At 56.5% G+C, this 17,746-nt stretch overlaps 7 protein-coding genes across 7 annotated transcripts; 3 read left to right on the plus strand and 4 right to left on the minus strand.

Moving 5' to 3' along the window:
* Nucleotides 1-869: 869 nt before the first annotated feature.
* On the plus strand, nt 870-7,555 carry ISF_01659 (Major facilitator superfamily domain, general substrate transporter; the record flags this gene model as incomplete). Its single annotated transcript, XM_018845266.1, has 10 exons — nt 870-1,278; nt 1,358-1,471; nt 1,576-1,708; nt 1,793-2,234; nt 2,295-2,744; nt 3,237-4,001; nt 4,057-4,075; nt 4,802-5,407; nt 5,457-5,853; nt 5,908-7,555. 10 exons carry the CDS (start codon nt 870-872, stop codon nt 7,553-7,555), a joined length of 4,983 nt encoding a protein of 1,660 aa, XP_018708032.1.
* A 213-nt stretch (nt 7,556-7,768) lies between these two features.
* Nucleotides 7,769-9,375, minus strand: ISF_01660 (Origin recognition complex, subunit 2; the record flags this gene model as incomplete). Its single annotated transcript, XM_018845267.1, has 3 exons — nt 7,769-7,883; nt 7,972-8,508; nt 8,534-9,375. The coding sequence occupies 3 exons, from the start codon at nt 9,373-9,375 to the stop codon at nt 7,769-7,771; spliced, it is 1,494 nt and encodes a 497-aa protein (XP_018708033.1).
* A 346-nt stretch (nt 9,376-9,721) lies between these two features.
* Nucleotides 9,722-10,066, minus strand: ISF_01661 (hypothetical protein; the record flags this gene model as incomplete). Its single annotated transcript, XM_018845268.1, has 1 exon — nt 9,722-10,066. One exon carries the CDS (start codon nt 10,064-10,066, stop codon nt 9,722-9,724), a length of 345 nt encoding a protein of 114 aa, XP_018708034.1.
* Nucleotides 10,067-11,558: 1,492 nt separating this feature from the next.
* On the plus strand, nt 11,559-12,500 carry ISF_01662 (alpha/beta hydrolase fold protein; the record flags this gene model as incomplete). The annotated part of the gene is made up of 2 exons (XM_018845269.1): nt 11,559-11,824; nt 11,885-12,500. The coding sequence occupies 2 exons, from the start codon at nt 11,559-11,561 to the stop codon at nt 12,498-12,500; spliced, it is 882 nt and encodes a 293-aa protein (XP_018708035.1).
* A 338-nt stretch (nt 12,501-12,838) lies between these two features.
* Nucleotides 12,839-13,120, plus strand: ISF_01663 (hypothetical protein; the record flags this gene model as incomplete). Its single annotated transcript, XM_018845270.1, has 1 exon — nt 12,839-13,120. One exon carries the CDS (start codon nt 12,839-12,841, stop codon nt 13,118-13,120), a length of 282 nt encoding a protein of 93 aa, XP_018708036.1.
* A 429-nt stretch (nt 13,121-13,549) lies between these two features.
* Nucleotides 13,550-14,677, minus strand: ISF_01664 (NAD(P)-binding domain protein; the record flags this gene model as incomplete). The annotated part of the gene is made up of 1 exon (XM_018845271.1): nt 13,550-14,677. The coding sequence occupies one exon, from the start codon at nt 14,675-14,677 to the stop codon at nt 13,550-13,552; it is 1,128 nt and encodes a 375-aa protein (XP_018708037.1).
* Nucleotides 14,678-15,578: 901 nt separating this feature from the next.
* ISF_01665 (MOSC, beta barrel) lies at nt 15,579-16,988 on the minus strand (the record flags this gene model as incomplete). Its single annotated transcript, XM_018845272.1, has 1 exon — nt 15,579-16,988. The coding sequence occupies one exon, from the start codon at nt 16,986-16,988 to the stop codon at nt 15,579-15,581; it is 1,410 nt and encodes a 469-aa protein (XP_018708038.1).
* Between the last annotated feature and the right edge of the window lie 758 nt (nt 16,989-17,746).

Consider the following 17,746-nt stretch of genomic DNA (forward strand, 5'->3'; position numbering starts at 1 on the left):
CGCGCCGATCCGTCCCTTGCCAAGACGATGGCATTGTAATTCGCTACTATATTAAAGTGGTGTCGGGCAGGCGGGAGTAGTTATGCCGTCGCACAAGGTAGGGGCGGGAAGGAAGCTTAGCCATGCTCCCCGTCCGTCAGGGGCTGGGCAACGTTTGTCTCTTAGGCGCATGATAGAAAACGGTCGGGACTGACATCGGTGAACATGGCGAGTGCTTTTCTCTCTTTTTCTGCTGTTTCCCCCCCCTACCAGAGCACTTGGGGGGAACGTTGGCTGTGGCGCGCAAAGCGCAAAGCTGGACTGGGCAGGCAGAGAGTTAGGTACAGAGAGATGCCCACGATTGGGGGCCTTGGATTGCGGGATTGATGCTATAACTACCTGTGCTACCCATACACCCAAGGCACGTGCCAAGTTGCATGTATGTATGTGTGCCTTGTTAGTGCCTAGAGGGGTAGCCTTTGTAACCCAAAACGAATGCTTCCGAGAATCCTTCTCCAGGTCATCGCCTTCCACCACCATCAGCATGATTCACTCTGTCGAATGGCCGTACTGCATGACAGTGGCTGTCGCCCGCATTGTCTGGCGCACACACATACAAACGGGCGCACACATGAATTCACCGCCGCCATGCATGCCGCCATCTACGTGCGTCAGCAAGGGTTTCGTCGTCGGCTCAAATACCGACCGGTAAGCCCCCTCATAGCTCTCGCCGTTTGCCGTCCTCGTCGTTTGCTCTCTCAAATATCACCGAGTTGCCCCCGGAGCATTTTGGTCTATATCTTCACGGCAAAATCCTCTCACCCTCCTAGAAGGACTTTCCATAGAGCATCCCCACGGCCGACCTGTGACGAGCAGCAGCATCACTCACCATGCTTGGCGCAGAGGGTCGACCGCACCGGCGCGCATTCCCGGAAGAAGAAGAGGAGCAGGAAGAGCTAAACGCCGTCAAAAATACGGAAGAATCTCCCCTGCTCCCAACACAACATGCCCTGACATTGCCGCCGCCTGACGACGACGACGAGGAGAGCAAGCCTGGCGGCGGCGCATCGCCCACTGCCCTCACCGTTACCCTCGCCGCCAGCGCCATCATCTTGATACTCGACGTGGTCGCCAGCGTGCCCACGACGCCCCGGCTAGTCATATTCGAGAACATCATCTGCCGCAACTATTACCACGCCTGGGGCCGCGACGATGCGATGGGTGATTGCAAGGTCGCCGCCGTGCAGGGTGAGCTGGCCATCGTCAACGGCTGGAAGGAAACGTTTGACACTATCCCTGGTGCGCCGTTTGCATAGCCCCAAACACGACGATTCTCTTGATCGTGTTTTATTAACCTCCCTCTCGGGTTTCTTTCCAGGCATCGTGGTTTCTATACCGTACGGTGTTTTGGCCAACTACATCGGCCGCGCCAATGTGCTCACGCTGGCTCTCTTTGGCAATTTGCTGGGCGAGTGCTGGATCGCCGCAGTTTGTAAGTGTTCTGACTCTTTTTGCTCTATTTTTTCGTTCCTGTGGTGCGGCGCTCTCGTTTCCCTTTTTCCCGAAGCAAATCGCTGAGTGGCTTACAAACAACAGGCTGGCTTCCACAGACTCTACCGTTGCGCACCTTGTGGTTCTCCGGCGCCTTTCAAATCATCGGAGGAGGGGGCGCAACCATGATTGCCATGTGTTATACCATGATTGCCGACATGTGTACGCCGCAGCAAAGGTAAGCGCGCCCCCTCAATTGTATGCGCCAGCGTCAGGATTGAACTGGTCCCCGCGGCTAACTGGGACGGCTTCTGCAAACAAGAATCGCCGCCTTCTCCTACGTCCATGCGGCCACCTTGCTCTCAGAAATGGTCTCCATTCCTTTGGGCTCTGCCCTTTTGTCTATCAACCCTTGGATACCAGTATTTGGCAGCATTGGCATTATGGTAGCAACTTTGGTTGTTCTCGTTCTGCTTGGTCGCCGCTTCTTTCCGCCGCCGCCAGCAAAATACCAGCCAATACCGGAACGCAACACTATCGACGATGAGAGCGGTCGCCCCAGCCCTATCAACAATTCCGTCGCTGGCATTCCTCATGACCAGCGGAAGCAGGGGTCGTCGACTTATACCTCTCGCGTTGGCGTTTGGTTAACAAGGGATGTAGTCTTGATGCTCATTGCGTTCTTCTGCTGCCAGCTGAGTCGTCAATTTTCCAACGTGCTTCTCCAATTCAGCTCCTTCAAGTTCAGCTGGGACTACGCACAGGTTTGTGCCAGGTCACCCCAGTTTGAAACAATGGCAACGCTAATAGGCAAACTTCTCTAGGCTTCGTACCTCCTTCCCCTCCGCGCCGGCATTAATCTCGTCGTGCTATTCTTGGTTGTTCCTAGAGTCCTCCATTATTTGACCTGTCAAAAGGGCCTCGTTCAATGGCAGGCAGACAAACACGTCACTGTCGCTAGCAGTGTCTGCCTGGTTGTCGGATCGACCTTCATCTTCCTTTCGCCTCACCCTTTTGGCGTCGTGCTGGGGCAAAGCCTTATTGCTCTAGGCTTCACTTTCACAGTTACAGCGCGCAGCTTGCTCACAGCCATGGTAGAACCGCGATATGTGAGCCTGCTGTACACCAGTGTCACCTCTGTTACGTATGTTGGACTCGTCACTGGGGGGCCGGTTTTTGCGGCGGCTTTTCAATGGGGGCTCAAACTGGGCGGTATCTGGATCGGAATGCCGTTTATGATCACCACTGTTTTGTTCACTGTTACAACTTTGATAGTATGTATAGTCAGGGTCAAACAAGTAGAGTCTTAGAAGACAAAGACCCAAGTCATAGAAATTCCAGGGACTCCGGAAGAATCTGTATTTATCGCGGACAGATTGGTAGGTGACTCATACTCAGGGCTGTGGCAGGCTGTAATTATTAGTTTTATTAGCTGGTGCTGCGCTTCTTTCCATCTGTATGTCGGTCGCTTCATGTACCCATGTCATCGCTCCACCAGAGCTGTGGTCTGACATAACATCATGGTATTCACACGCGGCAACTCACTTATATTGCTGCATCAGACCTGCACATGTGAAATTCGGCGTCATCATCGATAAGAGCCATGTACAATGACAACTGCACGTATGACCTTGACGAGCTCAAGAGTAGACAGGTATCGGTGCTGACCACGAAGACCCCTGGACCCATATAGCGATACGCCATTAGCAGACATGTATAATCGCCGCGATTGATTAGTGATTAATTGAAACTGAATCCGACCCCAGGATTCAGAACACCGACTTACATTAGTTCAAGTGGGGGTGTGGCACGAGGACTTCGAAGATTGCTCACCTGCGACTCGTAAGGCTACGCTCTCCTCACCTTTACAACAGCTACAGGCAGATCGCGTCGTAACGCCCACAGCGGAAACAATGCGGGCAGATATGACATCAGTACCAGCGTATTTATCTGCGTTTTCACCTTATTCTGTCAACGAGATGTTTGTCAACACGAATGAGCTTGAATACTTTGCTGAGGACAAGGTAATTCAAGGGTATGTCGAAGACAAGTTTCCCCAGCGCGAGTATTACAAGTACGGCTATTCTATTTTTTGGCATGAAATATTTGGCGACCGTAATGATCACTACTACCAACGCATTCGAGACGCAGGGAAGATTGCGTTTTGTCAGTTTACCGATGCTATGTGGGAAGCCTTTAGGGATCTTGCTTCATATTATGAGTCCTTTCCCTTCCACTATGGGAAACCGTCAATGCAGATTTATCTTGACGCCGCTGCGAAATACATACGGGTGCTTAAACAAACGCATTACGCAAGTGAGAGTGGAGTTATCTGGGGAGAGCGCGGTGTTGGGTCTTGGGAATATATATTAACAGGTCCGTTCGAGGCTGCGGGAATTGTCAAGTCGTTCAAGATCGAGAAGAAGAAAACAAACCCGGATAAGGAACTTTTGCACCTGTTCAGGCTGGTAAAATGGAGGATGGACGCTGGCTGGTGGAACAATGGCAATTATCAAGATGTGTATGAGAAAGTATGATGAGGACTAGAGATTAAGGTATACAGTTTCATATATCTGAATTTTGTAGTGCGTCATGTCTTTGTTTTGTATGTGTAGTTGACGACTGAAAACACCCTCATTTGCGTGGCAAGTCGATGAAGCGCCTGATATATATCAGTCCCCTGTGAAAGCTGTCCCGCATCAGGGATGACTTGGGTGCGGCAATACTCGACATGCTCACCCATGATGCGCTGCATCGTTGCCCTGTCAAATAGAGCCCCATTTTTGAACTTGTCGTGGGGGAATGCCACGTGTTTCAGGAGCAGCGCTGCTGTATTCTTGAATTATCCTTCAGATTCTATGTATATTATTAAAATGAAAAACTTTATGTAATAGTATATAGAAATATAAGTATCTTATATATATAATATACTTATTATTAAATAATATTTTCTACTACCCTAGTCTCACTTCAAGGTTGGATAAACTACAGTCAAGGTACCCGCGTTCTGTGTGCCCGCCAACACGCGCCGGTTATATCCGTACAGCGTTCGCTGCCTTGGTACATGGTTACAAGCTACTGTATGTACGTACCTACGGACCTACATACATACATACCAAGTTAATGCCAAGCCCTTACCCAGAACGCGTTGCTTTCATGTGATGTTTGCAAGCTCTCGTTTTTGCCCTACAACCCACTCGCTTCTCGCACCGAAATTATCCATGGGCCGAATCATAGACATTCCTCTGCTAACACGCCCATGCTGATTACCATTGACCTCGCGTCATATGGTGGAACCGCGCGGCTCGTCATCAACTACGTTGCGCTATAGCTGAAGCAGAGGGAAGCTTCACGCACCTCCCGCCTCCAACGGAGCATCCTTCCCCCGCGGTCGATGCGCCGCCATCCGTCATGGGCGAGCCCAACTCCAAAGAGCTGCCCAGCGCTGCCGAGACTGACGAACTAGCACACTTGCGCGCCGGGCTGCGCTCGCCGCACCCGTATCATCGTCGCCGCCATGAGATCCTCTACGACTGCGACCGCCTGCCGCCGCCGCCCTCGCCCATTCGCCCGGGCATCCTCTCCGAGGAGTCGACGCCGGTCAGCGATAGCGGCACCGAGGCCGACGACGAGCACTTCCTGCGCGGCCTGCCCGCGCCCAGGGCCAGGCTTCATAAGGGGCTGCGCGGCCGCAACGAGGTACCCTCGGGCACGGCGACCCCCGCCTCCCCGTCCGTCATAGAGGAGGAGGAGGAGCCGCTGCTTGGCAAGGACACCGTATCCAAGTCAAGCTCCTCGGGAAGCATACTGCTCAGTCCGCTCCGGCGCTACCGCAATGTCGTGCGCCGGCTTACGGAAGGGGGCATCCTCGCCCTCCTGGGCGCCTTCGTCACCACCAACTCGCACGTGGCGCCAATATACCGAAAATGGAACCAGGGTATGTTTCGCTGAATCATCGTTTTGCCATCTCCGCTCACAGAGAATAGATTTTAAGCTGTTTCTCGGCCTTGCCACCACTCTCACGGCCGTCTACCCACTTCGAGTCTTGATATGGTCGTATCGCAAACGAAGCCCCTCGCGATGGGTACCGATCACAATACCGGCCAATTTCGACCCTGCGCCGTTGTTATATCCGCCAGCCATAACAATACTTGTATCCCTTCTCATTTCTGTTGACAATCTGGCCGTGCTTCTGCCAAACATCATCCTCAGCCTCAGCGCCCTCCCGCAGCAGCTCTTCCCGAAACTCGAGTATACTGCTTATTACGACACGATTCAATGGGCGGTGACATGCCTCCCTCTATTATGGGGGAAGGACTCTGGCAACCATCTTCGCCAGGGCTCTGCCAACCTTCCTCTATCCAGAGAGGTTATCGTTCTGCTGTATCCTTTGCACAGAACCTTTTGCCTTCTCTTGCACTGTCTGACCACAACCAGTCTGCTGATGGCCGAGCTCCAGCTGCTGTCAATTGCACTCATCAACGTTCTCATTCTCGGCAAGTCGCCGCAGATGCAGATACTCAAGGCCTTGCTCTGGGGCGGCGGCCTCGGCGTCCTCGTCGTCTGCGGCGCCGTGATCCGATGGGGCATCTCGCTTGCCCGGGTGCCCAAGTGGCGCTTCCGCAGGCTTCCCAGCGCCCGAAAGTCACCCATCTGGAAGTCTTTGCTGCGATTACTCTCGCTGCGTCAACTGCGTGCCGAGCTTCGCGGCTTGCAGCCCGACGACCCGGCCTACTCCACAGCGTGCTCTTCCGAGGACGAGGACGACACCGTGCTGGTGTTTCGTACACCTGCCCGAGTGCGAACGATGGGGGCCATATCGAGTCCGGCCCGGGCGGAACCTAATGCAACCAGGGCTGCTGCGGATTATGACGAGGATAGTATTGAGGGAATCTCGCGACGACACACACTGCCGATACCAGACCAACAAGCACGTCGCAACAGTGGGCATACGCCATCTGGTCGGCGAAAACGAGCTACGTCGCTCTCTGTGCGACCATTTCTTAAACTCACTTACGAGCAAGCCACGGCTCGAAAGTGGGCGTATGCAGCCTACGTGTATGCCTGCATTGTCCTGCTGATCTTGGTTGGCATCCGCACCTACGTCGCACGTTACGCGCTGTCCAGCCAGGAGCCCATCGGTTGGGCCTTGAGCTACCTATTCGGCGACCTCCCATGGTTCCGTTTGCAGGTCGTGACGGCGAACCTGGAACGATGGATCTGCCTTCCCCCCAACCATACCAACATGCCGGACGCGGCGGTGGCTGGCTTAGGCTGGGTCGAGAAGCTGCGCCTGCAGCGCTTTGGCGCCGCTACAACGCGCCTCCTCCTCAGTGGCTACTGGCTCGCTATCTTGTTTGTCGGTCTGCTCGTCGTGTTCCAGCTAAAGAACACCTACGAGGTCGATACCCGCCGCAAGGTCTTTCACTTCATGATGGTGGGCATGTTCCTGCCAGCACTGTACGTGGACCCAGCGTACGCTGCACTGGCTCTCGGGCTCATCCTCGCCATATTTTTGATCCTGGACCTACTACGTGCCAGCCAACTACCACCGCTATCCAAGCCCATCGCCACGTTCCTTGCACCGTACGTTGACGGCCGCGACTTTCGCGGCCCTGTCGTCGTCTCCCACATCTTTCTACTCATCGGCTGCGCCATCCCGCTGTGGCTGGCGCTGGCCGCAGTCGGTCGCGGGGGGCAAGGCTATGCTGCGGGCTGGGAGGTACCCACGCGCGACGTGAGCATGGTGGCAGGCGTCGTCTGCGTCGGTCTAGGTGACGCCGCCGCGAGCCTCATCGGTCGCCGCTACGGTCATCGCAAGTGGCTCTGGGGTGGTGGCAAGAGCCTTGAAGGAAGCGTCGCCTTCGCCGCAGCTGTCTTTGCAGGCCTGGCCTTTGCGAGCGCCTGGCTGCGCGTCGGCGGCTGGCCCACGCCCGACGAGCCATTAGGGTTGCTGGCGACAGCGAGGAACGCGGGCGTGTGCGCTTCGTTGGCGAGCGTCACTGAGGCTGTCCTAACGGGAGGAAACGATAACGTGATTGTACCGGTTGTTCTATGGACGTGCGTCAAGAGCCTGGGGGTATAGATATTGACCGACGGGACAGAGAAGGCACCCACGCCCCATGACGACGCAACGGCCATCATTCTCGCATAAACTAATATTACACAAACGACATTGCCGCAGCATTACATGTACATAATACAGACTACATAAGAGTTGTAGCGTATCAGCGACCCGTCAAGTCGAATAAAGATGTATACTTTTCAGCCATCACGTGTGTAAATGATAACAAGATACCTACGCCATTAGATCCTCCAAGATCGCCTCCAGCTCCTCCCGCGGAAACGGGAGACTCAACAGCTCCGTCCCCAGCGCATCTTTCCGACTGGTAATGATTTGATGATCGTGAAACCTGCACAATCGCTGTTAGCATGAAGATGGCCAAGTAAAAGCCCCAAAGCCAGCTTTGAGGAAAAGGAAAAGGATAAAGGAGACCATACTCTTTCAGCAGCGTCCGGAAAGCCATTTCCGAACTGCATACAAACTCCTCGACAGCCTTGTTGTACACCATCCTGTACTCAACACCCGCGCCGCCGTCTACCTCGGCGGCGGCGGCGTCGTCCTCGTCCATGGCGACGAGCACCTCGCCGACCAGCAGGCGGAAGAGGTTGCGCGCGTTCTCCGGCAAGCTGCGCAGCACGAACGCGACGCCCTCACGCCCGTGCACGCGCCGCGCCCTGCGCCCGAGCAGCTCGTGCACCTCGTCGACCGGGTCGAGCTCCGCCGGCGCGCGCGGCGCGAACGTCGTGGCGTCGTGGAAGACGAGGTCCAGCGCGGACCGCGCGCCCACGTCCCACAGCAGCGCAAAGTCGGGCCCGTCCACGGAGCACGCGAGGTGCACCGCGGGGTGCGCGGCGAGGGCGGCGAGGGCCGCGTACGAGCCGCGGCGCAGCGCGGGGCCGTCGATCGAGTGCACGACGACCGCGACGGAGGCGGACGGCGTGGCGGAGAGACGCGCCAGGATGGAGCAGCGCGCGCTTCGACCCGTGGCCGTAGAGGCACACGCCGAAGCCGCGCGCGAGCTCCAGCGCCCACTGCGCAAAGGACTCGGCGTGCAGCGCCTCGAGGCGGGCGACGTCCTCGGCGTGCTGCTCCGGGAGACGGCTGACGACGTCAAAGTACTCGTCGTGGGTGAGCGGCCGCAGCCCGGCGAGCGTGTTGTCGGACGTCTTGGGGCGGCCGGGCTTGTTGTGGAAAAAGTACGTCTCGTGCGGCGGGAGGTCGCGCGGCGGCGTGGGGGACCTGGCGCGCCGTCGGCGCGTGGTCGGCGCGCGTCGCTTCCTCGTCTTCGTAGGCGTTCCCACGGCCGCAGCTTCTTCTTCGGGGAGCAGCATGCCATCGTCTTCTTCTTCGTCGTCGTCGTCGTCGTCGTCATCTTCGTCTGAGGAGTCGCCAAAGATGGCCCGCGCCAGGTCCTCGTCCTCCTCGCCGGCGGCGTCCGCCTCGTCGTCACTGGGACCGTCGCCGGCGGCGTGAGAGAGCAGTGCGCGCGCCGTCTTCCGTCGCGCGGAGCGGTCGGCGGCGTTGCGGCCGGGCGTAGAGGCGTTGGGCCCGACGGCCTTGAGCGGCGTGAGGTGCGTGGTGGTGCGCCCGGAGGTGGAGGGCGTGGCCGGGGACTTGGTAGGCGTCTGCTTCGGTGGCCGGCCGCGCTTCCGGGGCGTGGTGACGGGTGTCGATGCAGGCGCTTCGGCTGCGTCATCTGTGGTTTGAGTGTCCATGGCCGTGTCGTGGCCGTTTATGAGGAGGTCCTCGGACGCGGAGAGCATGGTGGTGTCCAAGGACGGGGAGCTTCGCTGGCGCTTTGTTGGAGGGCCTTCATCGTAGCCGTTGCTGTCATGGCCCATGCTTATCATTTACTACATCCAGGTCCGCTGGCCTGTAGATTTTCAGACGTCAGCTAGCGTGCCAATTTCCAATGCTTCTCGATGGAGTTATGAATAACGTTGCACGGTTGTATGTGACTGGCCACTTCGTTTGAGCTTGCCTGGTGGAGCGCGTCGGGACGCGTCTCCGCGTAAAGTGGTTTTCTTTCTCAGCATATCACATCTTTCAAGTGTACTTTTTCATGCGCAATACTACACAAATAATTAATAAAGATGCAATTTGCCTACTTTTTAAACGGTCAGTTGTTTTTTCTGGTCTCAAAATTACAATCCTCTCATGTCAAAATAGTGTAGCGAAGTCTACACTCTACCAATAGGAGTTCCACCACCCCTCGGGATGTGATCTCTCAAACCAAGTGCCACCGGGGGAAGGTGACCGACCCCTCCGGTGACCGACCCTCAAAGCCTCTTCGCATCTGTACTTGGTAACTAGAGCTTTGCGTACGCCCATGAACTTGAATCTCCTTGGCGCTGACCCCGACGGCGAGTTGCCGCCAAGAGCAAAGTTCCTCATGATCAAGTAGTCGGTGTTGATGAACTGGAAAACCAGGGTATATTTTCCACCGGAGGACTTGGCCACTGTCTTCTCTCTTCCTCCCCTTTCCGGCCGCTTGCATGAAGCAAGGTCACAGGAGACGTGGGCATTCAACATGACAGTGGCCTTCCTCCACCTGGAGCTCTTTCGAGACGACTCAGCGGCTGCTTCCTCGGCACGTTGAGCACGTACTCCTGTGGCAATACTACACTCCTCGCCGTTATCCTCGTCATCATCTTTGTCCTCATCATTGTTGTCCTCATCTTCGTCGTCCTCGTCATGGTCGACAGGGTCCTGAATTCAACAAAGTTATCGTCCAAGCCTTTGCAATGATTCATATAAGCATCGCAAAACAGAACAAAGGTCTCCCTTGTAGCCATCCTCAGGCTCTGCTGGGCGGCTGACCGCTTCTTTGCAGAGAATTTGCGCAGACTTGCATGGTAGGCTTGATTGACTTCTGCCGTTCTGTTGGCCACAAACTCCGACTCCTTTTCTTTCAGAACTCTTCTTCTTTCTTCTTTCTTTGCTTTTATTTCGTCCTCTTCTTTCAGAACTCTTTTTCTTTCTTCTCGCTCTGCTTTCATTTCGTAATAGCAGCCGGCGCCGGACTCTTGATATGACCTCTCGCTTATATGATCGCAGTCCTCCCCGCCCCCGTCCCAGTAGGAGTCGTCTTCGGGGTCGTCTTCGAAGTCGCCGTCGGGATCTCGGCCGCATTTGCTGCACTCCTTCGGTTTCTCTTCGAGATCAAAAAGATCAAGATCATAGTCGCTCGGCCGTGTTCCCAGATGACAACGATTCATGCAGAGCTTAAGCACTCGGTAGTACCATGTAGGTCGGCTTGGAGGGGGACAGCCATGTTTCCTCGCAGAGCGCTTAGTAACATTGGACTCCATTTCTGCCATGACGAGTGGAAATTAAAAACAGATTGCGGCGGCAAAGAGTCAGTTATGTTGGTATTGACTGCTCAAAGGTCAGCTCTGGAGTCATAATAGTTAGGGACAATCATCAGAGTCAGATTCATCCCCTTGGAAACCGCCACCATGCATCCTGTCGGGTCAGGAAACTGAAAAATGTGCCCTGTACTCTTTTACTTCATGACTGGCTTTTGTATCTTGTCAATTTGACTTTCAAAAACACCAGTCTGAACTAGGGCAACTTAAGTATCGTAGCAAATTCTTGACCGAGATAGCGGATAGCCCCATCCGAGACGAGAGTTAGTTGCACACTGCCAATATTGCGACACGAGACCAGTATACTTCGCTTGGTTTAGTTCTGTTTTCTCTGCAATATTGACAGAATTTAGGGAAACTCTGAATACTGGAGAAGTTCCTTGAATAATATTTGTGTAATTCGTATAAATCGGGGAACCCCCGGGCTCCGCTGCCCACGGCCGCAGGCTTATCGGTCTGGGGAACAGAGTTTCGAGCAACTCTACCCGGCCCCGAATCTTGGAACATTCACTTCAACTGCCCTTGAACTGTCACTAACCTCGGCTCTCCAGCCTTGGCATTACTAATGCAAAATACTAGAAAATATATATACTCCCTTGTCGCTATCCTAAATTTGGCGGCATAGGCAGTTGGATCATCAACTACAAGAAAACATCATGGTCAGACAATCCATTGTAACACTCAGTGACGGCGCACAGGTGTTGGTTCGACTTCTCGGCGAGAGCGAAGACAGGAGCAAGCCGCTCCTCATTGCTCTACATGGCGCTCCGGGAATGTCCAGCCATCTAGAGCCAGAGAACTCCTTCGGCTTCCTGGCCAGTCGCTTTCGCGTGCTGGTGTACGACGCGCGAGGCAGCGGCGAGAGCGACCCCAAGCCGCCCTTGACCGACGAGCGCTGGATCGCCGACCTTGACGAGATCCGGTACGTTGGGCCGTCAACCTGACACTGTCTTGCAACCCTACCACTAAACGTTTTGTCCAGAACCTGGGCGGGAGAAGAAACATTCCTCCTCGCTGGTGGCTCGTATGGCGGCTTCGTCGCCCTCGGATACACCCTCGCCCATCCGCAGCGCGTCACCGGCCTGATCCTGCGGGACACCTGGGCCTTTGGCCCCCGCGGCGCCGTCCGCGCCGCGAGCAACGTCGCGCGGTCCACACAGCTCACGACGGACCCGGCCCAGCAGGTGCGCCTCTGGTCGGGCACCTTGCGCGACGACGCCGACTTTGAAGCCACCGTGGCGGACTCGCTTCCCATCTTGGCCTTCAAGAAACCGGCGGGGGCCGTACCCGCCGCGGGCGGCGGCGGCGCCTTTGAGGCTGCCAAGATGCGATTCCGCTACGAAACCCACAACGCGGCGTTCAGCTACAGCATGCCCCGGTTTGACGTGCGCGCACGGCTGCGTGAGATCCGGGCGCCGACGCTGGTGGTGGTGGGCAGGCATGATCCCATCACGCCGGTGGAGGACGCGGAGGAGATTCACGCGGGTATTGGTGGTAGTGTCTTGGCGATTTTTGAGTATTCGGGCCACAGTCCGCCGTCGGAGGAACGTGAACTGTTTCAGGAGAGGGTGTGGGAGTTTATGAATAAGATTAATTGAAGTTGATGCACAAGATTCATTGAAACACGTTGTCAAGAATGGAGAGAGAGGATGGAACAAGTCTGTGATAATTTGCAGTTTGCGCTCATATAGTTGTCAAATACATGCGTCGTCAACCTCATAACCCACACAAATAGGATATCAACCAGCAACAAATATTGAATCAACCCTTTCAAGCTCAAGCATGCTCAGTAAGCGTTATAGACTTTCCGACTTGCACTTCTCCGACCTCCCGGCCTTGTCCGTTCCTGCCTCACCACGACTGCCGGCGGCAGCGTCAAGCTCGAAGATCGCGAGCGCTGCCTGCTCCGCGGCCGTCTGTGGTGATGATGGTGGTGATGCTTCGGTTCCGCGTGGCGGCCGTACCAAGGCTCAACGTCCGACGGCGCGCCGAGGTTGAAGCACGAGCGGACGATCCAGAGGAGGAGGAGGGCGCCGACCATGGATCCGACCACGATGCCCGCGATGGCACCGCCGGTGAGCGTTGTCCCTCCGCTTCCATGGTCCGGGGTGCTGGTGACGGTGACGGTGACGGTGGCGGTTGCGGCGGAGGCTTGTCGGCCGGCGAGCGGAACGGTCCGCGAAGGCAGCGCCAGGGTCAGGTAAGGGGCCATTGGTAAACAATGCGATTGTTTGGTTTTGGGGAGGAAGTTTGGGAATCGTGATGCAATTTATGGTCTTTTTATATTTTGCCGTGGGGGGTTGGGGAGGGGGCCCAGCTCTTGTATTACATCACGACTATGTCGTTGACCCCTGCACTGACGATCTGTGGTGGGCGATCATGAACGTGTGTGGATTCTGCATAATGGCGACCAGTTATGGGGCATATTAATTGATGACGGCATCTCTGCGTATGCCAGAGCTGGTTTTCAGCATTTGGCTGAAATTCGCGCAGCATCCAATGCTGGCATTTAAATGGCGGCACTGGCTGATTGTAGATGATCATCACTCGATGCGCGAGGCCATTTATATAGTGACTGTAACATCAATTGTATCGCGCTGCTAGTTAGACATTTTAACCCCCAATCCCCTACATTCATAACCCTGCTCTAATCAGTCCAGCTCAGCAGGCCCTTCTCCGTCAGCCGCAGCTCATCGTCCACCTTGCGCCAGACCCGCAGCCTCGCGTCCGCATCCTCCGTGTGCGGCATGTTCCTGGCCTCCCAGATGCGGTTGAAGTAGCGTCCGCCGCCCCGTCCGCCCTTCTCGCCGACGCCCTGCGTCAGCGGATCCGGCCCGGCGTCGACGCTCGTCGCCGCGTTGGTGATGCAGTACGACCCTTGCTTGGGGGTGATGCCGAGCAGGCGGGCGAAGCACTGCAGCACGAAGCTGATTCCCAGGCTGATCAGCCCGAGGATGCCCTCGCCGGCCTTGAACGTCCAGATGCCCGTGTTGACGTAGCCCGGGTGGACGCCATTGATCGTGAGGTGTCGGTATTTCTCCGAGCGCATCAGCCGTTCGTGCATCTCAACGACCCAGCACTGGAAGTACAGCTTGTTGTTGTTGTAGAGCTGGACGCCGTGGCAGCCGTCGCCGTTGAAGTTGGCCAGGTCGTAGACGCCGACGTAGGTCATGCACGAGGTGGTGCAGACGACCCGCGGCGCCGGCGCGGCCGCGAGCGCGGGCAGCAGACGCAGGGTCAGCAACACGTGCGACAAAAAGTTGACCTGGTGGACGAGCTCGAAGCCGTCCTCGCTGCGGATGTGCCGGGTGACGCCGCCCGGGTTGGTGCCCATGCCGGCGTTGTTGCAGAGCACGTCGAGAGGCCGGCCCGTGGCGAGCCAGCGCGCGGCCAGCGCCTCGACCGAGGCCAGCCGGCCCATGTCCACCTCCCACCACTCGACGACGCTCTTGGCGTGGCCGGCGGCGCGCGCCTCGGCGGTGCAGTGGTCGGCCACGGCGCCCGGGTGCTTCTCGGCCGGGCTCACGCGGCACGCCAGCACCAGGTTGGCGCCGCACCGCGCAAAGTGCAGCGCCGCCTGCTCGCCGATGCCGCTGTTGGCGCCCGAGATCAGGATCCAGCGTCCGGAGAGGTCCTTGGCCGGCACGTCCTGGTCGGTGAGCGTCTTGCCCCGCGTGCCCTCCCAGAAGCACTTGTAGCGCCGCCAGAGCCAGGTCGGCTCGGTGAAGGAGAGCGGAGCGTCGTAGGCGACGTTTTGGTACGGTGACGGTGGCATTTTGTCTCTGTCGGGGGTTTGATGTAGAGGTGAAGAGGGAGTGGGAGAAGCCAGGTTTCAGCTGCAAGCCTCTTGGTCGGTGGCTGGAACATGGTGTATTATAGGTAGATGAGATAGAAATGCCTAGGCAAGAACGGTCCTCGGGTAAACTCTATGGCACGGCCCCGCGAAACCCCCCGGCATATCGGCTCGCTATGATCGCCGTTCAGGGCGGAGACGGGGAGCTTCCGACACCCAGCCTCGGCCAGCAGTAGCGGGGTACTCTCGATGAGAACTAATAAAAAGCATCCAAGTTGCTGGTAGTTTTGAGAAACAATCATGGTTAGTGTCAACTATGGGGTAACTAGTGTTGGTGTTGCTCTCGTTTTCACATGGGTTGGCTGCAAACGATTTCGCAACTCACCCTAGAGTTGATAGAGGACAGCTCCTGCTGCCGCATTCGGCATTCTGCTGGCTGAGACGCGATAAAAAAAATTAATCTTGGAGTTTCTCTTTCTCTTGAGTGGCCGACGATGTAAAATTCTATTGATAAGAACAAGGCTGAATTGAAGGCATGCCAAGCACAATTCATTAAGCTATTTCTTCGGCACTGTATATACACAACCAGGTCGCTGTAAGCACACGGTAAATTCATGGCGAATTTTCGTGGGCAGAGTATTTCCAGATATATTTTTTTAATAAATCTAGGCTTGACAAATATACAGCAGATAATCCATTGTTTAACTATGCATCTAGGAAAAAAAAATACGTCACGGATAATCATACGTCAGAAGCCACATCTGCTGCCTGGGTAATATGCAGTACTTATCACCAGTACTTATCACCACTTCCCGCTATGAAAGTGAAGAAAGGCTTGCCAAGAAAGACTATTATTACACCAGTCATAAAACAAACCCCTCCGTTAGTACAAATCTCCCGTCGAGCCGTACAGGTGCTCCCCTCGCTCCAGCACCTCAACCTCATCCCCGACGCAAATCTCCAGATTCACCAGCCCCTCCCGCGCTGCGTCCAGGTCCCTGTCCTCCGGCACCGCGTGCATCCCCAGGTATCCCAGCGCCGCGCCGTTGCCGCTCTCCACCATGCGATGCCTCACCAGCGCCGTCGTCGGCTGCGGCAGCCCCTTCTTCTTCCCCTCCGCCGGCCTCTCCGCCGAGAACGTGCCGCTCTCCGGGTCCACGTTGGGCATCGTGCACCTCGACGTGCGGCACACCACCGACAGCGTCGTCGCCAACTTCGCCCCTTCCCTCCGGCGCTGCCGGGGTACCACGCGGCACCGCTTCCACGACTCCTCGTCGTACGCGGCCGCGCCCGCGATCCACAGGTTCGCCCGGAAGCGCAACGCGTCCAGCGGCCTGTTCTCCCGCGGCAGCAGCCGCGACACGGCGTGCACCGACGCCACGCTGTTGACGTTGACCGGCTGCTGGTCCGTGTAGCCGTGGACCGCGCGCGAGCCGATGCGCGCGAGCGGCGCGAGGTTGCGGTCCGTGCGCGTCAGCGTGTCCGGCGTGCACCGGAGGAGCGTCAGCGTGCGGCGGTCGGGGTACCCGAGGAGGGCCTTGAGTCGCGGGACGGCGGCGGCGACGGCGGCGAGGCGGCCCATGTCGACGCCCTGCGCCTCGCGGGAGTGGATGGTGAACGGTCGCGGCTGCAGGTCCGACTCGCGCAGGTACCGGATGGTGGGCGTGAGCGGGACGACGAAGGAGTACCGCGGCGTGGCGTTCCAGCGCAGCTGCTCGAGACAGGCTTGCAGGCGCCGCGTGAGGGTCGGACGCTCGGGGTCCGGGAACGTGATGCGTAGGGCGCCGCCGGCGTGGACCAGGGGGTCTTTGACGTCGCCGCCTTCCCGCGGGAGCCACAGCTCGGTGTGGATGAGCGACATCTTGGGCTTGGTGCGTTGGCTGATGAACTGCAGCGTGCTCTTCTTCTCGTCCGACTTCTTGTCCTCGGCGTCAACCGCAAAAGCGAAGCACCTGTCGTAGAGAAGCCCGGCCTTCGTGACCACGGCCTTGTCTACCTCAACAGGGGCGCACGACTTGATGGGGTGGATGAAGATGGCCTTGATGGTCACTGGTCCGTCGGTAGGCGTCCCTTCTGGTATGGCGTACTTGTCATCGTACTGGTCCTTCATATTCTTCTTCTTGGGCTTGACGCGACGCAGATTTCGTAGCTGGCGCCACGTCTTGAAGCTTGGTGTAGTCCATAGCAAGCCAACGATAATGGAGGCGAGTGATAGGACCAATGCTGCAACTGTGTACGCAGAATTACCCGCCGTCAGGACGGTCCTGACTTTCTGAATCACATGCAGCAGCATCTTGCCGCTCGCACTCGTGCCTGATGATGAATGAAGAAGGACACTTCTCACGGCAGCCACGGAATAAAATGAGAAGGTGCCCAGAACTTTTGGTGGCGGGCCTCCTGTGGAGCGTGACTGAGTCAATTTCCTGGAACGGACACTCTCCAGCCAACCTATATTCGTATATTTCACTTGATCTCTGCTACCCGGGGTGCTGGTGCGTGAGCTTCCCCAGGGTGGAGGCAATGAATGGACCAAGCCAATATTCGCCGAAAATGATGCATTTGGGATCATCTCCAGCCTCACATCCTGGATCGACGGTTTTTAACGGTAATAACCAACCGCCGCTGGCTCTCTATCCGCTGGAAATCAACGTCGGAGACCGTTACAGTAAACGGTTACGCTAATAAGGCTACCAGCTCATGGCGTGCTTTTGGTGGCCGCGGGAGACCGTCCCTGGAGCGACGGGCGAGGAATGTAAGTAAATATTTACAGAATTTGGTTGATATCTTCTTTTTGCGGATGTTCTTTCCGCTACTTCATCAAAATTACAAATGTGCTTCACCGTACCATACGCCGCGAAAATAACGACCTTATCCAGATGGGACTCTATCCGTAATTTCAAGTTGTAATAGATTGACCAATAAATGTGGTTAGCGGTTCCTCCCTTCCTTTGATTCTTTACCACTTCTTATTAATTACCCCTTCTCCCGTTCATGGGAGTAGAAATCATGCAGAAAATGGTTTCCGACTTGACGTGCCTGTCGGAGCCAACC

This window comes from Cordyceps fumosorosea (assembly GCF_001636725.1).
Source record: "Cordyceps fumosorosea ARSEF 2679 chromosome Unknown scaffold_2, whole genome shotgun sequence".
Taxonomy (NCBI): Eukaryota; Fungi; Ascomycota; class Sordariomycetes; order Hypocreales; family Cordycipitaceae; genus Cordyceps; species Cordyceps fumosorosea.